General features: G+C 37.4%; 1 protein-coding gene across 2 annotated transcripts in view; it reads right to left on the bottom strand.

Moving 5' to 3' along the window:
* NEK7 (NIMA related kinase 7) overlaps positions 1 to 21,729 on the bottom strand; it is a 64,303-nt gene that overhangs the window by 29,141 nt on the left and 13,433 nt on the right. For both annotated transcript variants that reach the window (XM_062003709.1, XM_062003710.1), the window contains exons 4-5: positions 14,060 to 14,122; positions 13,487 to 13,597 (exon numbers count right to left, since the gene is read on the bottom strand). In XM_062003709.1, coding sequence (XP_061859693.1) covers positions 13,487 to 13,597; positions 14,060 to 14,122 — 174 coding nt within the window. The remainder of the gene's footprint in view (positions 1 to 13,486; positions 13,598 to 14,059; positions 14,123 to 21,729) is intronic.

Here is a 21,729-nt window from a genome sequence, read left to right as displayed (position 1 = left end):
TCCTCATTTTCTAAATAGAAGGAAAAAAGCAGTGACACACAATCACAAAGACAATGTAAGAAGAGTCGATTAGATTAGCCTTAAGAATGTCTGTAATAAACAAAAGGAAACTAAAAAACCTGACTTCTGAAAATTTCCTAGTGATCTAACTTCTGTTCAAACATTTCCTATTCTGTACAAACCAGCATTACTGATCCCTGGTAACAGTTCAATGTCTGTTAAAGCTTAAGGGAAACGTAATTGTGCTCAGTTACTCACATCTTCAAATATTATATTCAGGAACATTGAACAATACAGACTGAAAACCTGGAATACAGCCAACGCTAAAAAGTGCAAGTTTGATCATTATAAATTTTGCAGTCAAAGGTAAGAAAACTGAAAAATTGTTGCTTGTTTAGTCTCTCTTTTAAGGAATTGGTATATTGACAGATTTTTAAGTTAAACACATGAATAGTATTAATACTAGTAAAATTGCAGATGGAAAGCAAAGTACTTAGATTTATATTAACTGCATGTGTACACATACACACACACACACACACACTTCATACTCACGCACACCCTAAGAAAGTTTAGATAACAAACATTTCTTACTCTGGAAAAATAAAAATATTTTCATACAGTGTGTTAAAACGTGCCCCTGAGAAGTTGACAGCTGCACCAACACATTACAGAGACATGCAGGAGCACGGGAAAGACATTTTTCAACTAGCTATAGCATAATGCATCAGTCATACAAAGGATCATAACATTTCACCAAAATGTTTTTAGTTGTAGGGATTATTTCAAAATGCATTTTCATTTCAATGAGGCAAAGCATATAAATTACTACTTTAAATATAATTTTCTCTCAGTCTTGGACTGAATCCAAACAAACCCTGTGTATCTGTTCTCCCCATAGCTGGATTTGCATATCAGAGGATTGTTTGATGTCAACAGGAAGATGGAGACCAGGTTTCTTTTCATTTAAAAACAAATACACAATACATGTAAAGTATGTGCATATGAAAGCACAGTTCCTCCATTTAAAATGCACTCTGAATTTACCATAATTACAACTAGGTACTTTATTTAATCATTCTGAATTATTATTATTTTTTAACTCAAATCTAAATAAGCAGTTATGAAACTGCATGCACAAAAATATCTGAGATGGGATGATTCTCCATCACACATTTCCATTTCAATGTATTTAAAGTCCATCACAGTGTACTTTCAAAGTATTTACGTACAAGTATTCTTAACATTTTACTCACTTGCCATCTATAACACTGTAGCTGATTGTACACTGGAAAATTGGCTTCAGCTCTTAAAGTACAAGCATGCACAGAACAACAGTTTTTAAGACAAGGTCTCACTCTACTCTGAAGACATTAATTGTTTTGCATGATAATGACTTCTTTCTCTCAAAGCATCAGTGGTACTATCAACCCTGCAAATTTTAACCATCTGAAGAGGACGCAAAGGATAGCTGCTAGATTTGCTAACAATATTTAAACTAAACAAAGAAATAGGCACCATTTTATCTTGTATAGGTTTGAAAATAAATCAATTATCTTTAAGCTAAACACATTGAACATGATTTTGTGTAGTAATTAATTATACTATCTTCTTCCATCAAAATATATCTTCTCAATGTTGTCATGGGCTGCTGTCCACCAATAGGCAGAACAGTGATGAAAAGCCTCCACAGCCAAAATCAGACTGATTTTGCAAAACTAGCTGTTGAAACTAGTTGTCAGTTTCTAGGAAATAGTCCAGCAGGCAGAGTTAATTCTGAGAAAATTCAGTAAGAAGGAATCTCATTACTATTTAGAAACTCACCTTCTAACAAGAAATAGAAGTTGATGGAAAATATGGTCACCTCTATTTTATGCTAAATGACATTATTAAATTCATGTAACATATAGTAACTGTATTCAAAGCAAGATCCTTTTCTCTCCTCCATTTAAAAATAGTTTTTAAAATAGTTCACAATGAAAAATGCAGTTTGGGAAGTTTGCTCCTCCCTATAGGGAAATCAAAATGCAGAAAGCATGATGCTAAAACAACACTGTTTAACCTCTTGCAGTAGAGCACAGTAGCACCACAAACAGTTAATACTGAAACAGACTCAATGCCTAGTGCTGTAATGTCTCAAGCATCCCGAGGTCTACTTAACTGTACAACTGTACAACATGCTTCACTCTATTCAAGTTGCTATTACCTGCCCAAATTTGACCTCAAAGGAATATAGCTTGACACGGAGGTTTCTAAAGTACTGTCATCTCTGCTTTTCCCATCTGTCTGAAGCTCAAAGGGAAGTCCTGTTGTCCCTCAGACCACTGACCTTCTAGGTGTGACATTAAAAAAACATCATCCTATTGCAAGTGAAAGATCAGTCTCAGCATAGCTGAAACTGGGCAAAAAGGGAAATGCTTGTACCTGTGCATTAAAAATTTGGGCAGCGTTGCAAGCTAGTGTTTTATCAGGTAAGCAGAGACTATCAGGCGTGCTCAGGCAGCAGACAATCTCCTAGCAGGAATTGTTTCGAAAGTCTTATCCGATGAAATTTCCACCTTTGTCTTTGAGAAGGGAATCACAAAAACCTACTTTCTTGAAGAGCTTCCACAACGTCAGTACAGATAAAACCTCACTACAGTCATTTAATGCAATTGGGAATTTCTGTGGTTATAAGTTTGTTATTTAAAAATGCCTTCAGGAGTTTTAAGGAAGGCAGGTTTTATCACCCGTTCATCTTTTCATCCTTCTTTACAAAATGATTGACCAGTTTTGTTATGGGAAAACCAAAATCTTCTGACTTTGCTAATGAATTGGCTAAAAGAGAAATTAAATATTCTTGAAATGTTCCCTTCTGAATAAAGTTAAATATAGCTAACTATATATAGTTATATATAAATGTAACTAAAACAGTTAATGACAGACTGTCAATCAAGCCCATGAGAACATATACCTGAATTTTTCACTCAATATGCTCTAGTCTAGAACTGCCTTCTGAAAGAAAGGACTTGGGGGAAAAGTAAAATGAGAATTATCATTTCCTTGCTTTAAACTCCTTTTCCTTTCTTTGATGTTTTGATGAGGATCTTCATCACATCTGTCTCTTCTGACTTCACTTTTTCCTTACAAAAATGTAAAGGAGGTTCTTTATATTTTATTGCATAGACTTATCAGAATGGAGGCATTAAACTGGACACTTGTGGGAAGAAATCTGAACTTCATCAAGAGGAAAAGTGATACAGAAAGGACTATTACAAGGAACTTCCGAGTAACACATAATTAAGTTCTTGGCTGCTCCTGCCTATGTTTCTCTGAGAGTCTTTTTCAATATATACTATCAGAAAGAACAGAGAGAGGAAAGAAAAGGTCAGATAGCTGTAATAGGAAATTATGGAAGTGCAAGCAACAGTTTTGACTCTGTGAATACACCAAAACAAACCAGAGCTGGCAAGGGCATGAAGACAGACCCTTGAAGATGGACCTCAACATCTCTATGCTTTGGAATAAAGATCAGAGACTTACGTACATAGAGATGTAGTTTCTTCCCAAGTCCTACTTTCTGTTTAAAAGGCTGTATATAATCCCAGTAAGAAAGCAGTGTCCCAGGAGTTTTGTTTGACTCTCTTCATTCATTAATCCAGTTGCCCATTTCACTAGACTGTGGTAAGTTTCCTGCCATTTTTCCTTACTTTGCCACATCTTGATTCATTCATCCAACTTGATCACAAAGTGATCAAATTTGCCCACATTTCAAGAGTAGCAGTTGTCTCTTAGTTGTAAAAATAAAACAAATTTTTAAAGAGCTCAAACTACTTGACACCTACAAAATGTACATAAAGTAACAAGTACTTGGCCAACAAAGGGGCTAATAAGACAAAATTGAAAAAAAATATTTACCTACTTCCTTTTCTAAGTTTCTTTATAGGTTTTTACATGTCTAGTTACTGAAGACGCCATGCAGTTATTTTTTCTCTTTCCAGAACTCACCAAAAAATACATTTAAAAAAAAAAATCTTCCTCTGAGTGATCTTAATATACAATTAACTTTATTTAATCAACACCAACAAGACTAAGACACAGTAAAAAAAAAAGTAATTGTGACAACAGAAGTACCTACTAGCATCAGAAAGCCAAATTAGTAGAATGAAACTGTGAACTTTTCTTTAAAATAACTCACTACATGCACACCACAGTTTAGATAGAAACATCTTGTAAAACATAATCTTCCTTCACAATCAAAATAAAACCATCTACTTACAAGAAACAGAAAGCATCACAAGAAAAGTACAAGTCAAAGTTGCTGTATCTTCCAATTGAATATATATTCTTTCACGTTAATAATCAGACTATCAGTAAGGCTGATTCAACTCAGATGCCCAAGGAACTCCTGAACAAAATCACTTTATACATATATAAATTTTTATCCAACTGCATTTGCAAGGATCCATTTTTCCTTACTGAGTAGTCCACCTGCAGTCATCCTGCTCCATCTAAAGTTTTTGTTCATGCAAAAAAGACTATACAGTGTTCAGAGATGAAGATCACCCACTGAAATCAGATCTGCTTGCAGAGCCACTAAAATAAAACTTCCAGTACTGCATCATTTTCATTGTCTCTGCAGTTACTGCTCAGTGAGGCTTCTTAAAACACACAACCACGTGTTTAAATTCAACAGTATTTGTTTACATGCATCTGTCTCAAACAAATCCCCTTGGGAAAACCAGTACAGCATGAAGAGGCAAAACTCATGTTTGAATCATTAACTCTACTTCCTAATAAAAAGCAACAGCATAACACAGTAAATACAAAGGCTACCATCTTTTTTTTTCCTTTTTGCTAAGAGAATAAAGCAGACAAATTTGAAATCTCTCTTCATTCTCAGTATGCTATCTGCATAGCACAAACACTGATACTGAAACATTAATCTGAAAAACTAAATCTATTCTCCAAGAACTGTTTGCAGGGCTTCTCAAATAACAAAAGCACTCAGAACTACTATTTAATAAAGTCTTTCAGTTCTCCCTGCTCTTTAAAGGTTCGTGGAGCCAGACAATTCTAGCGTCAGTGGGCAAAGGTAGAGGTGAAACACCCCAAGTGTTTCTGCCCCAGTTAGAGTTATTCGAACAGCTTGTGTAATAGTTTAATGCATTGAGGTAACTTTTCAAAGCTGACACTGTTTCTCTCCAGGTGAGTACAGCCAGTCAGCTTACACAATAGCTTCAGGTACAATGTCTGTGAAATTCAACAAGGGCAAGTGTAGAGTGTTGCATCTGGGAAAGAATAACCCCATGTACCACTGCAGGCTGGGGAATGAACTCTTAGAGAGTAGTGTAGGGGGAAAAGGACCTGGAGATCTTGGTGGACGACAGGATGACTATAACCCAGTAATGTGCCCTCGTGGCCAAGAAGGCCAATGGCATCCTGGGGTATATTGGAAGGGCTGTGGTTAGTAGGTGGAGAGAAGTTCTTCTTCCCCTTTACTCTGCCCTTATGTGACCACATCTGGAATATTGTGTCCAGTTCTGGGCCCCTCAGTTCCAGAAAGACAGAGAGCTGCTGGAAAGTTCAGTACAGCACCACAAAGATGATTAAGGGAGTGGAGAATCTCCCTTATGATGAAAGGCTGAGGGAGCTGGGGCTCTTTAGCTTGGAGAGGAGGAGACTGAGGGGTGACCTCATTAATGTTTACAAGTATGTCAAGGGCAGGTGTCAGGAGGATGGAGCCAGGCTGTTCTCAGTGATGGCCAATGAGAGGACAAAGTGCAATGGGTACAAGCTGGAACATGAGAGATTCCAAAGAAATACAAGGAAGAAATTCTTCCCTGTTCAGGTGAGGGAGCACTGGAAGGGGCTGCCCAGATGGGTTGTGGAGTCTCTTTCTCTGGAGACATTCCAAACCTACCTGGACAGGTTCCTGTGTGACCTACTCTAGGTGCTGCTGCTCTGGCAGGGGGGCTGGACTGGATGGTCTCTAAAGGTCCCTTCCAATCCTTAAGATTCTGTGAAGCAGACTATCCACAAGACAAAGGAGTGTTGATAGTCTAGTTACATTAGCAGAAAATCTCTCTGCTTTGTGTTCCAGTGGCTCACACAGATAACAGCCGATTCACATAAAAAACTAACAAGGCTGCCTGGCAATTACCCAACCCAGTTACCCCAGTGGTTGTATACTGCAGGACCAGTCAGTTTTCCTTCTGCCAGCACATATCTGTAACTTGCACGTAGTAAACTGCTGTTGCTGTTCTTGTTCTGGTTACCCATAGTTGAGAGCAAACATGACAGTCAAGTATCTGTCAGAGACCCCAGTAACACAAATGTATGGAGAGCAAAAGCTTACCAGAACCAGCTTGCCTGCCTCAGCAAGGCTTGATGCCTTTGCTTTTCCTTTTAGGACTTCACAGCTCCATCCAGAAAGTGGAACATCCAGCTCCCCCTTTTTTACCTGCTACATAGCTAGCCATCACATATTCACAGAAAAAGTTGAATAAGGATACACTATTTCTTCATTAAAAGAAAAACAGAAAAGCTTAAGATTTTTAGCAGCTATAAAAAAAAAAAAGGGTTGTGGCAAAAATTAGGCTGACTGGTTCAAAGCTTCAGGCTTCTCCTTTAGGAAAAGGCACATAAAAATAATTTAGCTTTGATCTGTAATTAGCACATACTGTGTTACAGTATCTTAACACATTACATGCTTCTTCAAGCTACACTCTTCTAAAAGTATCTTCAAAAATGAGCACACAAAGAAGCTAAAAGTAAAGTTGATAAAGAATGTGAAAAAAGACCAAGAAAAAATATTTTGAAGCTTTTGATGTTATCAGTGACTTCAGCAAGGTGGCAAATTGTTCTAGTCTACAAAACGTTACCATGTGCTAAACAAAAAGAGGACAAGTCAGGAGGTTTGGTGAGGGGAAAGAAACAAAAGAGAAAAAGCACAAGACACATAGACACTGATGGAAAACAAGAGAAACAGATTCCCCATTTCAAAATGTGCATGTATCATGAAAAGTAAACACACAAACATGCACTCAAGAATAGTTTAAGAAATATTTTTTCCACAATCATGACATGAAGTATTTGGACATAAATATATGTGTAAGAAAAATCTTAGAATTCAAGTCACCATAACTTGTCTCTCTCGAGAGCGTGCACACAGTTTAAAGTTCGGGGGTTTTTTTTTATGCCAAAAGACCCTTTTCTCATTCATTCTCATGACATTCAGCTAACGAGTAGTTTGAAAATGTCTCTAGGCTTTATTTACTGTGCACTACTCAAAACCTATTATTTAATATGTAAGTTTCAGAGAGAGGTTCAGCTTTCTGGTATATCAAGTTAATAAACTAAACTTTATTAAGTTCATCTTTACAAATGGCTTTAAAAATTATGAGGTAGTAATATCCTCATTTAAGAGATCAGAATGCAGGCAAAGAATGAAGATCAAAAGTGTTAATTAATTCTGGCACCAATTTAAGCACTTCCTTCTTAACTTACTTAGCTATATGAAACAGTTCATCTTCAAAGCACAGTTTCCACCCAGAATAGATGAAGCTGTGAATGCTCAATACTTCTACGAATCAAACCCCAGAGTTTCACCTTACCAGAAATATAGAATAAGCAATTACAATTCCCACAAAATACTAGTGATTGAAGTGGTTTACACAGTATCCCTTGGGAACATTACCAGAAACAGTAAGAAAGGACGGTCTTTGGAAGAACACTCAGCTTTTTAACCACAAAAACCTTTGTCTTTCTTGAATTCCCTTCCTTGAAAATCACCACTGCAGCAAAGAAGGCAGCAACAAATTGTGGTGCATGTACAGCACCGTCATGATTTCTACCCAGAGCAGCTGCACCCATAACACTTTGACAGACTAGCTCTTCCCTAATTTCACTATGCTCATGTCCAGAATTGGGACTCCCCTTTCATAGTTTCTCAATCCATTACTCGTATTAATTTTCTTGTGCTCCTCTGGCTCTACTGCTTTGTGTCATAAGTTTCCAGTCTACCTTCTCCCAAAAACTGCTAATCAGTCCCAGACCACTTCCCTATTGCCAGGCAGATCATCTCTCTCCCTACTTAAGGATCACTTAGGTGCCTGTCCCAGACCACTATTCTGTCTGCCTTGTCTTTTGTCTTCTCTGATTACTCCTTTCCCTATGTTGTTACCAAAGAATAAAAACCCTCCGAGAAACAGGAAAGCTTCAGCCCACTCAATCATATGGAAAAAGCTATTTCTGGCAAAGCCATTTCAGCCATCCATAGTCATTCCAAATAATAGGCAACGGTGTCAGCACTAAGAGATGCAAGAGGTTCACGCAGCTCTACCAGTTAGGAAATTCTCCACTTTGGTGCTATGCTCCAGCAATTTCTGTTAAGAATAGATTAACTCTTGTGTCAGAATAATTTAGGTTTAGTTGAATTTCCACAGCCATTAATGTAAGAAAAATTCCCTTTCCAAGTCTTAAGTCTCTGTTTCAAGGCACAAGAGGCTTACAATATTTGAGATACAATGGTTACTAGATTTTAAATTTCAAAAATTGATTGAAAATCAAACATCCATGTCTTTTTCTTTAGCCAGCTACTAAATCATACATTTTTGGGAACATACACCCTCAAGTGGGCAGCTGGCATGCAACATTTTAGCATGAAATAGTTACATTTCAACAAATTGAAAACACATTCTTAACACAGCTATATCTTTGGCAGCCCTAACAGCAAACTGTCCTGTTACACAGCAGAATACTGCTGCTGCAATACTGCCATTCAAACTACAAAGGGGGCAGCATCACTGTCCTACCAGCCTTCCAAACATGAATGGAAACTACCTCCTACAACTGCTAAAATTCTAAGTTGATGTTTATATAAGGAGCTAGCCAAACAATACAAACAGTTAATAGATACAGGTTTCCCAAAGCACTGGGTCACGACCTGAGAATGGGTAAACACCTCACCTGCTAAATTCTGACACTGCACTTCTTCCTTACACAGGTGCTTCCCTAACTTCACACTTCCAATACACTCATCATGTAACTTCACTGTCTGAAACCAACATCTCTCTTTGTAACACATTCTCAGCACAGCAATCCACTAGCAAAGAGTCTGAAAAAACAAGTGACAAGTTTCCACTCTCAGCAACACAATGAGCTTCACTGCAGTAAGAAAAAACAATCATAATAATTAGCTATTCGGCAATCCAGAACAGTAAGTTCACAGACAGAAAAAGTAATTCCCTTCTGTAGCAGAACATGACACTTGAACTCTGCCATGCCACAAGAAGAGCATGGAAAGGTGCACTAAGTCCAGAAAAGGAACTTCATGCAGAAGTTTGACTGCACCTGATGACCATAACACTCGGGGCTGTGTCACCTCATGGATACCACTGAACACTCAAGATAAGGCAGACTGTAAGAACTACCCCATGCCCCTATGTTCCTTCCAAATCCACTGCTATTACAACATGTCCAGAAAGCCCCAAAGGCTGTCACCTCATTTTGTAGTCATCTCACATGGCTCCTGTCACATGGATTCTGCAATGGAGTATGGGGCTGGCAAAACAGGTAATGACTGAAGTTAAAACTGCTTCCACTCTTTAAGCCCTAAGAAAAAGGCAAGCCATCCTGTAATGCTGCACAGGCAAGTTAGTCAACCCTGGAGTACTGCAAATAAGTTTCAAAGACCCCTCATTGCTAATGTATTTTGCCACGGGGAGAAAAGGGAGGGTCTGCATCCCAGACCATGTGGAGAGGGGAAATTGCCTGATGCAATATCACACAGTGAAGCCCAAAATAACCACTACTGGTAAAACATAAGAATGATAATCAATGAGATTTCAAACAAGTCTAAACGGAGTTCCAGTTTCTGCAAGCAGTAATTTAGATACGTACCAGTTGTTTGAAAAGATTATTCCCATATTCTGACTGTCCTACAAAAACCAAGCATGTTTAAGGACAAAGAACTCCTTATTCCCAACTACAGAAATCCAATATATCCATATAAAAATCATACTGAGAGAAGTTTTAAAATACTTATTTTCCCTATCTAATTATATTATCTTTTGGGTTGGTTTTTTTGGTTTTTAATTTGAAGAAAACAAACACAAAAAAGTGTTCTCTGAAGAGAGAGTGAAGCACCTAGGTGGTATTTTGTAGAATTCAAATTCTTCTTGGTCTATCTTGAAAAAAGCTGCAAATGTATTTTCAACCTTTTAGATGAAAGCTTTCATGCTTGATTAATTTCCTTAAGATGTATATGACTTTTTTTTGTCCACTTATTTGCCAGAAAAACTAAAAATATCTGCAGACATGAAATTGACTGAGAAGTTTCTTGCTGATTTAAAAATACCCAAAGCATTTTAGTGTCTTGATAACATCCCTTCTTACAAGCTTTTCTAATAACTTTATATTTAATCTTAAATAATATGCTAATTACTCTGTAAATTCAAATTCTCTTATTTCAGCATCTTCAGCCCAGACTTTACTAACTAGTCCTTTTACCTAATCAATATAATGTATTTTCTTGATTAATGTAATTAGCAGATTCTTCATTATTTATGGCATTTTCTTTCTCCAATATATCAGTTGTTTTTTTTAAAACAAATAAATCCCAAACTAGGAAAGTCCACAGAACAATTTTCACCCTGTCACTGTCTGTGGTGGAGGAGAATCATGACTAACTGCAAAAAGCCTCAAACCTGCTTCACTACATACCTTTGTATCACAAAAGGAGGTGGTATTACAAAGTAGCAACAGGAATTCTTGGGAACTACCCTTAAACTTGGTAGCCAGGTATTATCACCACCTTCAGTACTAGAGGACACAGACACAAACAACAGACCATGAGCAAATGGGAACTAGCATAATAGTTACCAACTATCTACTTGTAAAATATTGGGTGGAATAGTATCCAGCAGCCTAATTCACAGATATAGGAAAATCAAGAATTTTTCCTGCTTTCACCATCCCTAGACAGGGGTTTACAGAGTATCGAGGTACATACTGTAGTGCAAAACCAACTGCAAACCCAATATAAGTATTTCCTCCTTGCTGATTACGTTTGCCTTTCGGTATTACTGCCATGCCACATCCATGAATTCTATCAGACCATTAAAAGCTACAAAATGCACAAACTTTGGGTCCTCCTGCTGTTGAAAATGGATGCTGTATTGAAACATCTCCCTCTGACAGAGGTAATTAAAAGGTGGATTAAATCTGTGTATGTACATACATGAACACACAGAGAGCCAGAGAGAACATGAGATCCCTCTGACTTCATTATGTGACTTGTAAATACCAATGCACAACAGCTTGGGGTTTCTTTTGACATACAGCATATTCTATGAATTCTATTAGAATCTTCATGAATGCACCAAGAGTTTTTCCTCACTTGTCTACTCAATGGGGACAAAGAGTATTATTCACAGGTAACAAGAGGGATGCTACAAAAACTGGGCAGCAAGGATGTAGTTCATTAAGGGAAGAACTGAAGAATTCATTAAGGTGCACTGTGAGGCACAGCAGCTCTCTAAGCATTCTCTGATGTGTCAATAACATCATAGCAAATATGCAAGTACACTAGTTAAGTTTTCTCTCAGATTAACATTGGTTTTAGTGTCATTCAAGCTGTGACCATTTACAATTTCAAAATCACAAACCCTTTCTACAAATCACACAACAAGCCTGATATCCAAACACTTTCCTAGGGGTGCCTCAACATCTTCCAACAAACAGCAGCACTGTCGCAAGAACACTGGAAAGCAAAGTATGGTTTGTTTGTTTTAATATCACAACAGTTCTTTACCTTAGTAGTATGACAGGCAGACATTCTGCTAGGAAGTTTTCATACGTGTCATTTATTTTTCAGGCAACTTTTAAAACACTTCTTTAAGAAGATACTATAAAATTGATGCACTCTTCATTTAAACTCATACCGTTCAAGTAGTCTACCAAATCATTTGCTCCACCACCAGCATGAAGACAGAGTGCATTGTGACACCTCATACATATTTAATAATAGCCTGATAGGCTGTCATTAACATCAAACACCAATCTGAGTTTGCTACATTAAACATGATCCATGTGTTAAGAGGACAACCACAAAGTGCCTCCAAGATTGAGCCTGTAAGAAATACCCACCGACTTGGACAAAGTGTAATGAGGCCAACTGCACTGAAGAAGCCATTATTCACACATTGGATTTTTAAAACAGGAAAAAAAAAACAGGGGAAAAGAAGAAAGCTTTAATGGGTCATAAGACCAGACATGCCATAAGGCAATCTGTCACAGAGTACTCATATTAATAACTGTTGTGTCAAAACTGAACATTCCAAAGAAAAGACAAACCTTCCTTTATGTTTGATGAAATGTATGCCCACAGAATTAATAATTCATGAGATGAAGAAAAAATATCAGATTTGGATATAAATATTAACAGAATGCCGTCAACCTGTTTAGAACCAAATTTTGATAATTGTAAGGTAGGATAATCAATCTAGAAGGGAATAGTCTTCAAAAGCTAAAATTAAAAAAGAAAAATCAGTATGAAAGTCATTAATGAAGAAATTAACATTCCCTATTCATGTGAAGTCCAAAGCAAAACAGCAGAACTCTGTTCTGTACCCAGCTCTTGCTGGGTGAATGCTATTTGAGTGGCATTATTTGCTCCTGGAGTTATCCTGTGCCATCAGTAATAATCCTAGTGTGCACACAAGAAAGTACACCAAAGGGATATATGAAAACCAAGAATCCAGTGGAAAAATGGAAGGGAAAGAAGAGAAGTAGTTGTCGTATTACAAATAAGGATTAAAAAAATAGTTGAAAGTTAATAAAAGTCTCAGAATACAAAGTCTATACAAGTCCTGGATACGTTTTCCATATTAGCTAAAGAAGCAGTATTTAGAAACTAAAAAAGAAAGCCATAACCACCTATCAGTAAGTTCACTGCAGTTCAATCAATTACAATATATACCTTCAGAGTATGTTAATCTCAAGTTAAAGTAGTATTTAACTGCACCTATAAAATAATGCAATTAATGTCATTTTAATCTTTGTTTGCTAAAGTGGTTAGCAGTTGAAGTTCAAGATCAAGAGGAAACTTCTGCCCTATGACAGCAGCTATTCTCTGCTTTCACTATTATAGAGAACAGAAGGCAAAACATAATTGTGCCAAAAATCAGGAAGGATGTCAATACTATTCCAATTGATGGTAACAGCCTCTTCTTTACAGATTTTTTTTTTCTCTCCCCAGTTCTCATACAATTTCAGTCTAGTTATGCTCTCATCTGCACTTACATTCTGAGTAATAGTGTTACAAATATTTAGATAAGCATCCTTATTGGGCATGCATAAAAAAAGAGACAGTCTAAAGAGACCACTTTTCTTCACAGTCCCTGACATTTTCACTGCATTTCACCCAGAGATAAGTGTACAGAATGAAAAGCCAAAAGAATGTTACAAGCTTTAACGTTTAATAAATGTAAACATTAATTCCTACCTTGATCATTCTAGAGAGATCTCCAGCATCAGCTAATTCCAACACTATGTTCAGTTCATTGTCTTCAATGAATGAAGCATAATATTTAATTACATTTGGATGATTCAGTTGCTAAGACAGGAGAGCAATGCACATTTTAGTGTGGAGCATACCTTATCTTTCAAGACTGACAAACAAAACACTCTTATTTAGACAAACAAAGCAACCCCTAAAATCTATATCAGTATGACACAAAGTTTATGCTTACACTTAGAGATAAACATTTTGCAAGAACATGATGGCATTTTAAGATCAACATGATGACTGAAGTTGCAGTTTTGCTTCAAAGTATATATGCAACAGCAGGCTAAACTGTTACCTGAAACAGCAGAGTCCATTTTTCAAAATCAGTGTTCTACTGTACACAGGACACAGCTGTTTACAGTATTGTGATTTCCACTTGAAAAGTTACTCATTTTCTATAGTTAAGTAAGGCTTATAAAAGCCTCCACATAGAAAACAGTGGCTATCTCAGGTATGTCTATGAAAAATATACTTTAATGATGGCTGCATATTTTTTAAACAACTCCTTACCTTAAGAAGATCTATTTCTTTGATGCAGTCAGCACGGGCTTTGGCATCCATTAAATCAAATATCTATGCACAAAACATAAGACATTTTTATTAAGTGATAAAAATACAGCAAATTGAGTGATCATTATTTCATTGCATCCATAAAGCAACTTGAGTTATGTATTTCATGGCAAGATGTAACATTTCAGTAAAGAATATTGTGACTGTAGTGATTTCCTGCTGTATTAGTACTTTTAACCTCGTTACAGGAAACAAGTGCATTCAAAGTACAAGTTTTCCAATGCCTTAATCGCCACCTTCACACATCTGTTCAAACACACCCCAATAATTCAGCCCATTTCCTTCAAGCTGGTTCTAATCCAAATGTCAGCTTCCTCTCCCATTGCTGCCACATCACTATCACAAACCAATTCGTTCTAGTTCTGAGCATACCTTTTTCATACGAGTCTCATCTTCCTTCTCCTAGTCTTCCTTCCCTATTCCAAATAACACAGCTTTACTGTGCTCAGGATCAAGACTTCACTGTCACCTCCAATCCCTTCTCTCATGTTTCCATGCCTTCAGTAAGCAATGAAGTGATTTGGGTTCTGTAATTTGTTTACTACAGCACTTTTTCTAAGCCCTCATCTGTCACCTTGACTTTTACAACCTCTTACGGCTAGACATCTCTGCTCTTCATTTTTTTTTTCCCATTTCCCATCTGCTTTAAATTACTGTGCAATGCATCTCACTTTGCTTCTTCCAGTATTGCTCTCCACCAATTTCAATTTTTACTTGGAGCAATTCTTTCCTTGTCCATATTTTACACACCTATATTTAATTTCATGTCTTTCTGCTTTCATTCCCCTTTTTTACCACCTTTGGGTCTCCTCACTTCACTCAGCTGTGTATCTCCATACATTGCCACTGACTATTGCCTTTAGAAATTATCAAAATGTTACTTCAAGGAAGTCTTCCCTTCATTACTTTCTGAATTAGAAAACTACACCCATAAACACACCACTGAAAACCAAAAGAAAAAGACACCCACTCATCAACTTCTGTAGGGTCTGTTTATCACATTTTTAGCTATCCAGGAAAATAACAGAACTGTCCTATGAGTTGGGACATCCCTTTTTTCTATAGTAGCTAGCAACAGGACAAGGGGTAATGGGACACAAAGTTCCACTCAAATATAAGAAAAAACTATTTCACTGTTCAGGTGAGGGAGCCCTGGCACAGCCTGCCCAGAGGGGTTGTGGAGTCTCCTTCCTTGGAGGTCTTCAAGACCTGCCTGGACATGTTCCTATGTGACCTGATCTAGGTGACCCTGCTTCTGCAGGGGGGTTGGACTGGTTGACCTCTAAAAGTCCCTTCCAACCCCTACCATTCTATGATTCTATGAATTGCCACAACATTCAAGAGACTACCTTTTTCAGTTTCATCTTTTCAATGCACATCATTTCTTTCCAGGTAGTCTCCAGGAAAAGATACACAATGTGTTGTGAAGCTCACTGGTAACCAATTTCACCATCTCAAAATGATCAAGAGCTCAACATCTGACACTTGACACAAACCCCAAAAACAAAAGTGAGGACAAACAGCACTTTGAGTCCTTTAAGTCTGCAAAGAGGTCATCTTTTAAACTCACTGCATAACCACCTATATGAATCAACTTTTCTTTCACTCTGCCCTAAGCAGTTCAAACAAAACAATAAGTTTTATGACCTGCTAAACCTCATCTTCATTTTCTATGCTACTATGCACAAGAAGTTTGGCATTCCTTCAATGAACTCAAAGGAGAAGTCTAGGCACTTCATGCAGAGAGCACAGTTCTCAGAGCACACATGTTCTTTTCTGACTAATCACTACTTCCTTTCAGAGATTCAATCTTCTGTCTTCAGAACAGGCATAAGAAAAAAACCAGCTTGAAGTAGATACAAGACTGACTTTTTCACAAAAAGACAACTGTAAGTCAAGAACTGAAATGCCAGTCATAGACAGTATGAAGAAAAGGGAGAGAAGGAAAGAAAGAAGAAAAACAAAACTACTTATCAAGATAGATAGGAATAAACCATCTCACAGCTACCAGGATGATGGGAAATAAACCCTGAGCTAGAAGTGATTATTCAAGGAGGAGATTGCGGGGGGACTTAACAGAAACACAGGAGGGCAAGTCACAAGAAAGGAATGCTAACACCAAGCAAGCAAGCAGTTCCAGATGCAGTAGAAGAAAAAAGTACAATATATGAAGTTACGGGAACAAGTATTAAAAGGTAAGTGGCACTGATGGCAAAGACAGAAAAAGGAGTTTATGAATTAACGTTGAGAACTTAGTGAAGGAGATGAAATAGCCTGCATCTGTTACAGATATCAAGTATAGATGAAAAAACACTGCTCTTTAATCATTCGGACAATAAACTGAAGTCCTAGTGTTCGGTGCAGTCATGAAGAAGTGTAAATTATTTTTCTAGGAAACACTTAGGAAAGTTCTAAACGTGGGAGGTAGCACATTAACTGTGGAAGTACTGGGAAGACATGAGATCGTAATTATCATTCCCTGTAACCTAAGAGACCAGCAAATGGAAAATTACCTCTCTCAGAAACAATCAACTGTGTACCATGGAGTAAGGAAAAATGGGGACAGATACAGCATGTCTTGAAACTTCACACTTGTGTTAAGTTCTAGATAACAGTGAGATAAGAACATTCCTTGTACATGACACAGAAATTAGATAGAACTCCGAACACACTGAGGAACCTAATCAAAGCTGCTGAAATGGTACACAAGTTATCTATCTACAGGTAACATTTGCAGAAATTAACCTTCAAGATTAGATTGCAGAAATTAACCTTCAAGATTAACCTTCAAGCATCAAGTCAAGATTCAAAAGAGTTCCATTGTGTGAAGAATTCCATTGCACCTGTTTATGGCTGTTAATTCCATTGCATCTGCTATGCCAAGAGATACAATAACTTATCTCCACCAGGACTATTTCCCTACACACATAAACAAGCAAGTATCATGACAAAATTTTTGGGACATAAACCAGTACCTCTCCCAGAGGAATAAGAAAAGAACAAAAATAAAATCAGAACTACTATCAAGGCACAGGAAAGAAAGACAATATTTTGTTTGTGTATTCTGGCTAGTACTCCCAGTACTTCCAATTTGTTATTAAACAGCCTGAAACAGACTAGATCAAGAAGCTGCTCTCACTAAAAGATAAAGTTTTATAAACATGAATCTTTATACCTTTGCTACACTTCATACAGCAAATTTGTCAGTTTCAGCTAAACTGAATTTCAAACATTACCTGAATAAAGACAGAAAAACCGTATCTAATTTGATCCTTACAAATACAAAGACAGACAACCTGAAGATCTGCTGTGTATCATTCATGAGGTTCTCCATTACGCTTTGGCCCCGATCTAACCTCAAAAGACTAAAAATACTATTTAAAGAAATCCACAATTTCAGTTTTGCACACATTAACATCCTCCAACAGCAAGACTGAGGAAAAAAATACAACCCAAAACAACAAAAATCACCCAATCCATGGCCTTAGAAGAACCTTTGCCCTATCACACCAGATTCTAACAGCTTGCAGAGATTTTCTTTCAGAATAGATGATCATTCCTTTTGCCAAACTGCTGCAGTTCAGATCAGCAGCGCCCAAGTGTAATATGCCATGTCAGCTCACACAAGGAGGCTACCTTAAACACAACAACAAAAAAAAAAACCTCTGCCCTTCATCATCGAGCAATGACTCAACACTGAAGAATGCCTTACACTGAGAAATGAAAGATTTTAAGGGCTTAAGAACATCCCTCCAAGTTCATATCAGAATTACACATAGCACCTTGGCAGCACTCAGGCTGGTTTTGCAGGGGCTGCCAGGGTGTAGATGAGCACACAGAAGCTGTCCTCTGCCCATGGCTCATTGCAGACTGGCTGTTAAGGTAACTATATGAAGCCATGTCAGTACTGCCATCACAACTGTAACAGCTCAGAGCTTTGCAAGCACACTAATTCCATCTTCAGCTACTATTACTCAGCAATTAAACCTGAAAGGTCAGCTTATGCTTCCCCTCTCTTGAGGGCCAGTGTTGCACATAGAATCTCTCTCACAGACGCACAATTTGTAGCTCTGTAAAGACACTGTTGTCTTTGCTATTAGCAGGCCACAGACCTCAGACTACCCAAAACATGTACTGCCTAAGGACTTGAAACCTTTTGTCTGGACTTCTCTTGGCCTGCACTTTTTTTCTGAGCTTGGCTTTGGCCATAGCAGCCTTGCAGTCGAATGACTCAGTTGTAATCAAGTCATTACAATCAAATGACTTGTGTCTAATTTGGTTTTGATTCAGCTTAGCTTTGTGCAACTGTACAGTCTTAAGGAAATTACAGTAGATATAATAAAGATCTAACAAAATCAGGGTGACAACATCTGTAAGCTTTTGGATCAGCACAAAGCATTAGCAACTGATTGCTTGAGAGCACACAGCAAAATCGCACATAAAGCCACCACCTGCATCCTCCTTCTAGCAAAGCTCAGGACCCTGACAGTCCATATATTGATTATTGGAAACTAGCAGTAATTAGACTACAAGTGTTGGCATCATTGTAATTGGCTAACAATAAGAACTGCTGCATTTTGGTCAGACTGTCAGGACATTAATTAGACTAACAAATTCCAACTCTTGACTCCACTTATGGGGCCAGGATCGCAGGGTAATTCAGGTTGGAGGTCTGTTTCTCTAGTCAGCACAAATTGCTCAGTGTAATACACTCTTATTTTGAATTTTATTTATTTTTCCCCAATTTCTATTCTTAAAGACTATGATAAGACTAACATTTCTATCAAGGAATTATGTTTGCTGTCAAAAACCTAACAGTAAATAAAAACTACAGTAAATATTTTTATGATGGGCCAGTTTTCATGAAGAGTGCGATCAAAAAAATCCCATTGTGGTAAGCACTATATCTCATGCAAAATTCATGAAGATAATTCGGCAAATACAGCTGAAGGGACTTAAGAGAGCATTTTAAAAGCCCTTAGTGAATTTTTTTCTACTTGGCAAGAACACCAAGTTAGCTCTCTGTTTTTCATCCCCTACACCAATCAGCTGTATACAAAGGAAGAGGAGGACAATTGATACTTACTCCAAAGTCTTCCTCTCTGTGTGCTAGGCAAGTAAGGGATCTCTGCTAACTTAGCAATGAATCACTTCTCCAGTACCTTCATGTGGGTGTAGACTAGAACTTTACTCTTTCAGCATTCTAGAAATATCAGTTGTAAGGACTGCCAAGAGATAACAGGTATTTTTAGAATAGCTTCTAAGCTATTGGAAGATACAGAGTAGGAACTGTTGCCTGTGTAGATGTGTAAATGAAACAAAGAGGTTGCAAACATTCAAATCAACTTCCTGAGCAAAGTCCTTAAATACATGCTTGCATATGCAACTAGAGCTCCTAGAAATCTACCTGCACAGCAAGAATGTTTGGAACCATTTAGCCACCAGACGGAAAACATCAGGCCTTATCTTCTGTGTAGACTCTATTTGATCAATTACCAGCTACCAAATTAACTCATCAACTGATGTAACATGCCAAGCTATCAATCTACTCGATTTCTCTTGCTCTGAAGTTCATCACTTTTCTAAGTTTCCCTTTTCAGTGTTGAAAAGGATAAAGATCTAATCTCACCATTTAAACAACAGTTTAACCTATTTCTCTTTGAAATTCTGTATAAAATAAAACCATCCAAAAGTATTTCCAAAGCAAAACACAAACATGACTGCTGTAACATAAACCTCCAGACAAAGTAAACAAAATAAAGACTTGAGTGCACAGAAGTATGAATTGCTATGATACTGAATAGCAACACAGAGCATTAGCATCTTCTGCCACCACAGCACTGCTGTGCTGAGACAATGGTGCTTCATAAAGTGTGAAATTACAAGTGCTTTCCTAAGATTAATTATCTCTAATTCAGGCCTCAAGTAGCAATCCACTGACAATGCACAATGAATAATGAATGCAAGTGCTGGATGAAAAGATTCATTGTGTGAATCGCTAACACAAGGGTCTCCAATTTGGGAAGCAAAGGTGGGACAATCCAGGCAGAAATGAAATTTATCTGGAATTTTGTTGGAATATGCAGTTTCATGTAGTATTTTAAACTTTAGAGCAATTAAAGTTTACTCAAAAATAGCTAATGTAGTGAACTCATTCAGCTTCAGAGTCACTGACTTTCAGGCTGTTTTGGGAGCATTTATTCCAGTATCTAGCAGTTGCTAACTTCCCCCCTTGGAAGTAACCACTGCAGTGCTTACTGCTCATAAAGCCACATCGAGTGCTGCTGATGGTTCTGTTACGACGGTTACCTACAGTGAGCAGCAATACACAGGGACTGCTTCTTCCCCAGAAATGACCTTACAGTATAGTTTGGACCCCAGACTTAATACATGTTAAGAAACTTATCTAGAAGCTCTTCAAACTTGAGTTGCTGTGTTCATGGTTTATCTGTAGTTCATGTTTCTTTTGCTCAAAGCATAGTTAGGTATTAATGGGAGTTAACTAAGGAAGATCTGAGGTTTAATTCTGGTTTTATTTAGGTATGTTTCAACAGCATCTCAGAAACACAGTTCCACAGAAAAAGAGAGAATCTAATTATTATAAATATCACTTCACTAATTACAAGGCAGCAAATTACACATGGGATAACAAAGCACAAAGGGGGCAACAAGAAAAAAAGGTCCACACTATTTCACGTATCCTGGTTAATTTAGTAGAAAGAAACTGAAAACTGAACAGTTTTCACTCTGTTACATATCCTACTAGAAAACATAAAGAATACATCACTTCTTCATGCCATCTGAACTCAGCAGCAACTACAAATTCAGAAAGAGTGGTTTCTGTCACCATCTGCTTGTCCTTTCTACCACAGCATCTTACTGCCACTTGCTTCTGCTCACATTTAGCTCCACAAACACACATTTTGTATACATTAATATAACATTTATCAATATTGTACATATTTCAGCCAAATACAATTTTATTAGCAGAAAATAAACACTCTTGTTGGAAAGCTTCATAAGAACTCAGAATTGGCAATCCTTTTGGAACAAATGATGGCCTGAGATCCAGTAACTCTTAAGATAGACTAACTGAAGAATTTTTAGTCCTATCAGCCCCTGAAGGCTGAGACAAATACGGGGAACTGCTGATCGAATACACTGACTGAACTGCTATACATCCAATCCATCCAGGGAAAGGAAACGGGAAGGAGGTAGAATGGACACAACTTGCAAGATGAAGGAGTAAGGTATATAGTTAAGACGTGAGATGAGGAGTAGAAAAGGGGAAAGTAAAAAAATGGTCCAGATCTTAGTTATGTAATTTGACACCAAGTACAGCATTTAGAAACACTGTCTCAACGTGGAAATGTTGAGAGCTGTCTAAAATACTGAGAACAGAGCCTCTGCCTCACCATAGAAAGATGCATTCCTCCTGTTCTGTCATGTTGAGCCTCCATTAATGAGGCATGAGGAAAATGGTAGTACTTTAATTTGAATAAAAGAAAACATGAATAAAATGAAAAGCAAGACTATCATAGAGTAGACCTGAAAAGCAAATATTTCCCACCAAAAGCCACCTATGAAAATAAATTTTATATTGTAATTAT

The sequence above is a fragment of the Colius striatus genome, chromosome 10 (assembly GCF_028858725.1).
Source record: "Colius striatus isolate bColStr4 chromosome 10, bColStr4.1.hap1, whole genome shotgun sequence".
Taxonomy (NCBI): Eukaryota; Metazoa; Chordata; class Aves; order Coliiformes; family Coliidae; genus Colius; species Colius striatus.
This window is presented reverse-complemented; position numbering and strand designations above follow the sequence as displayed.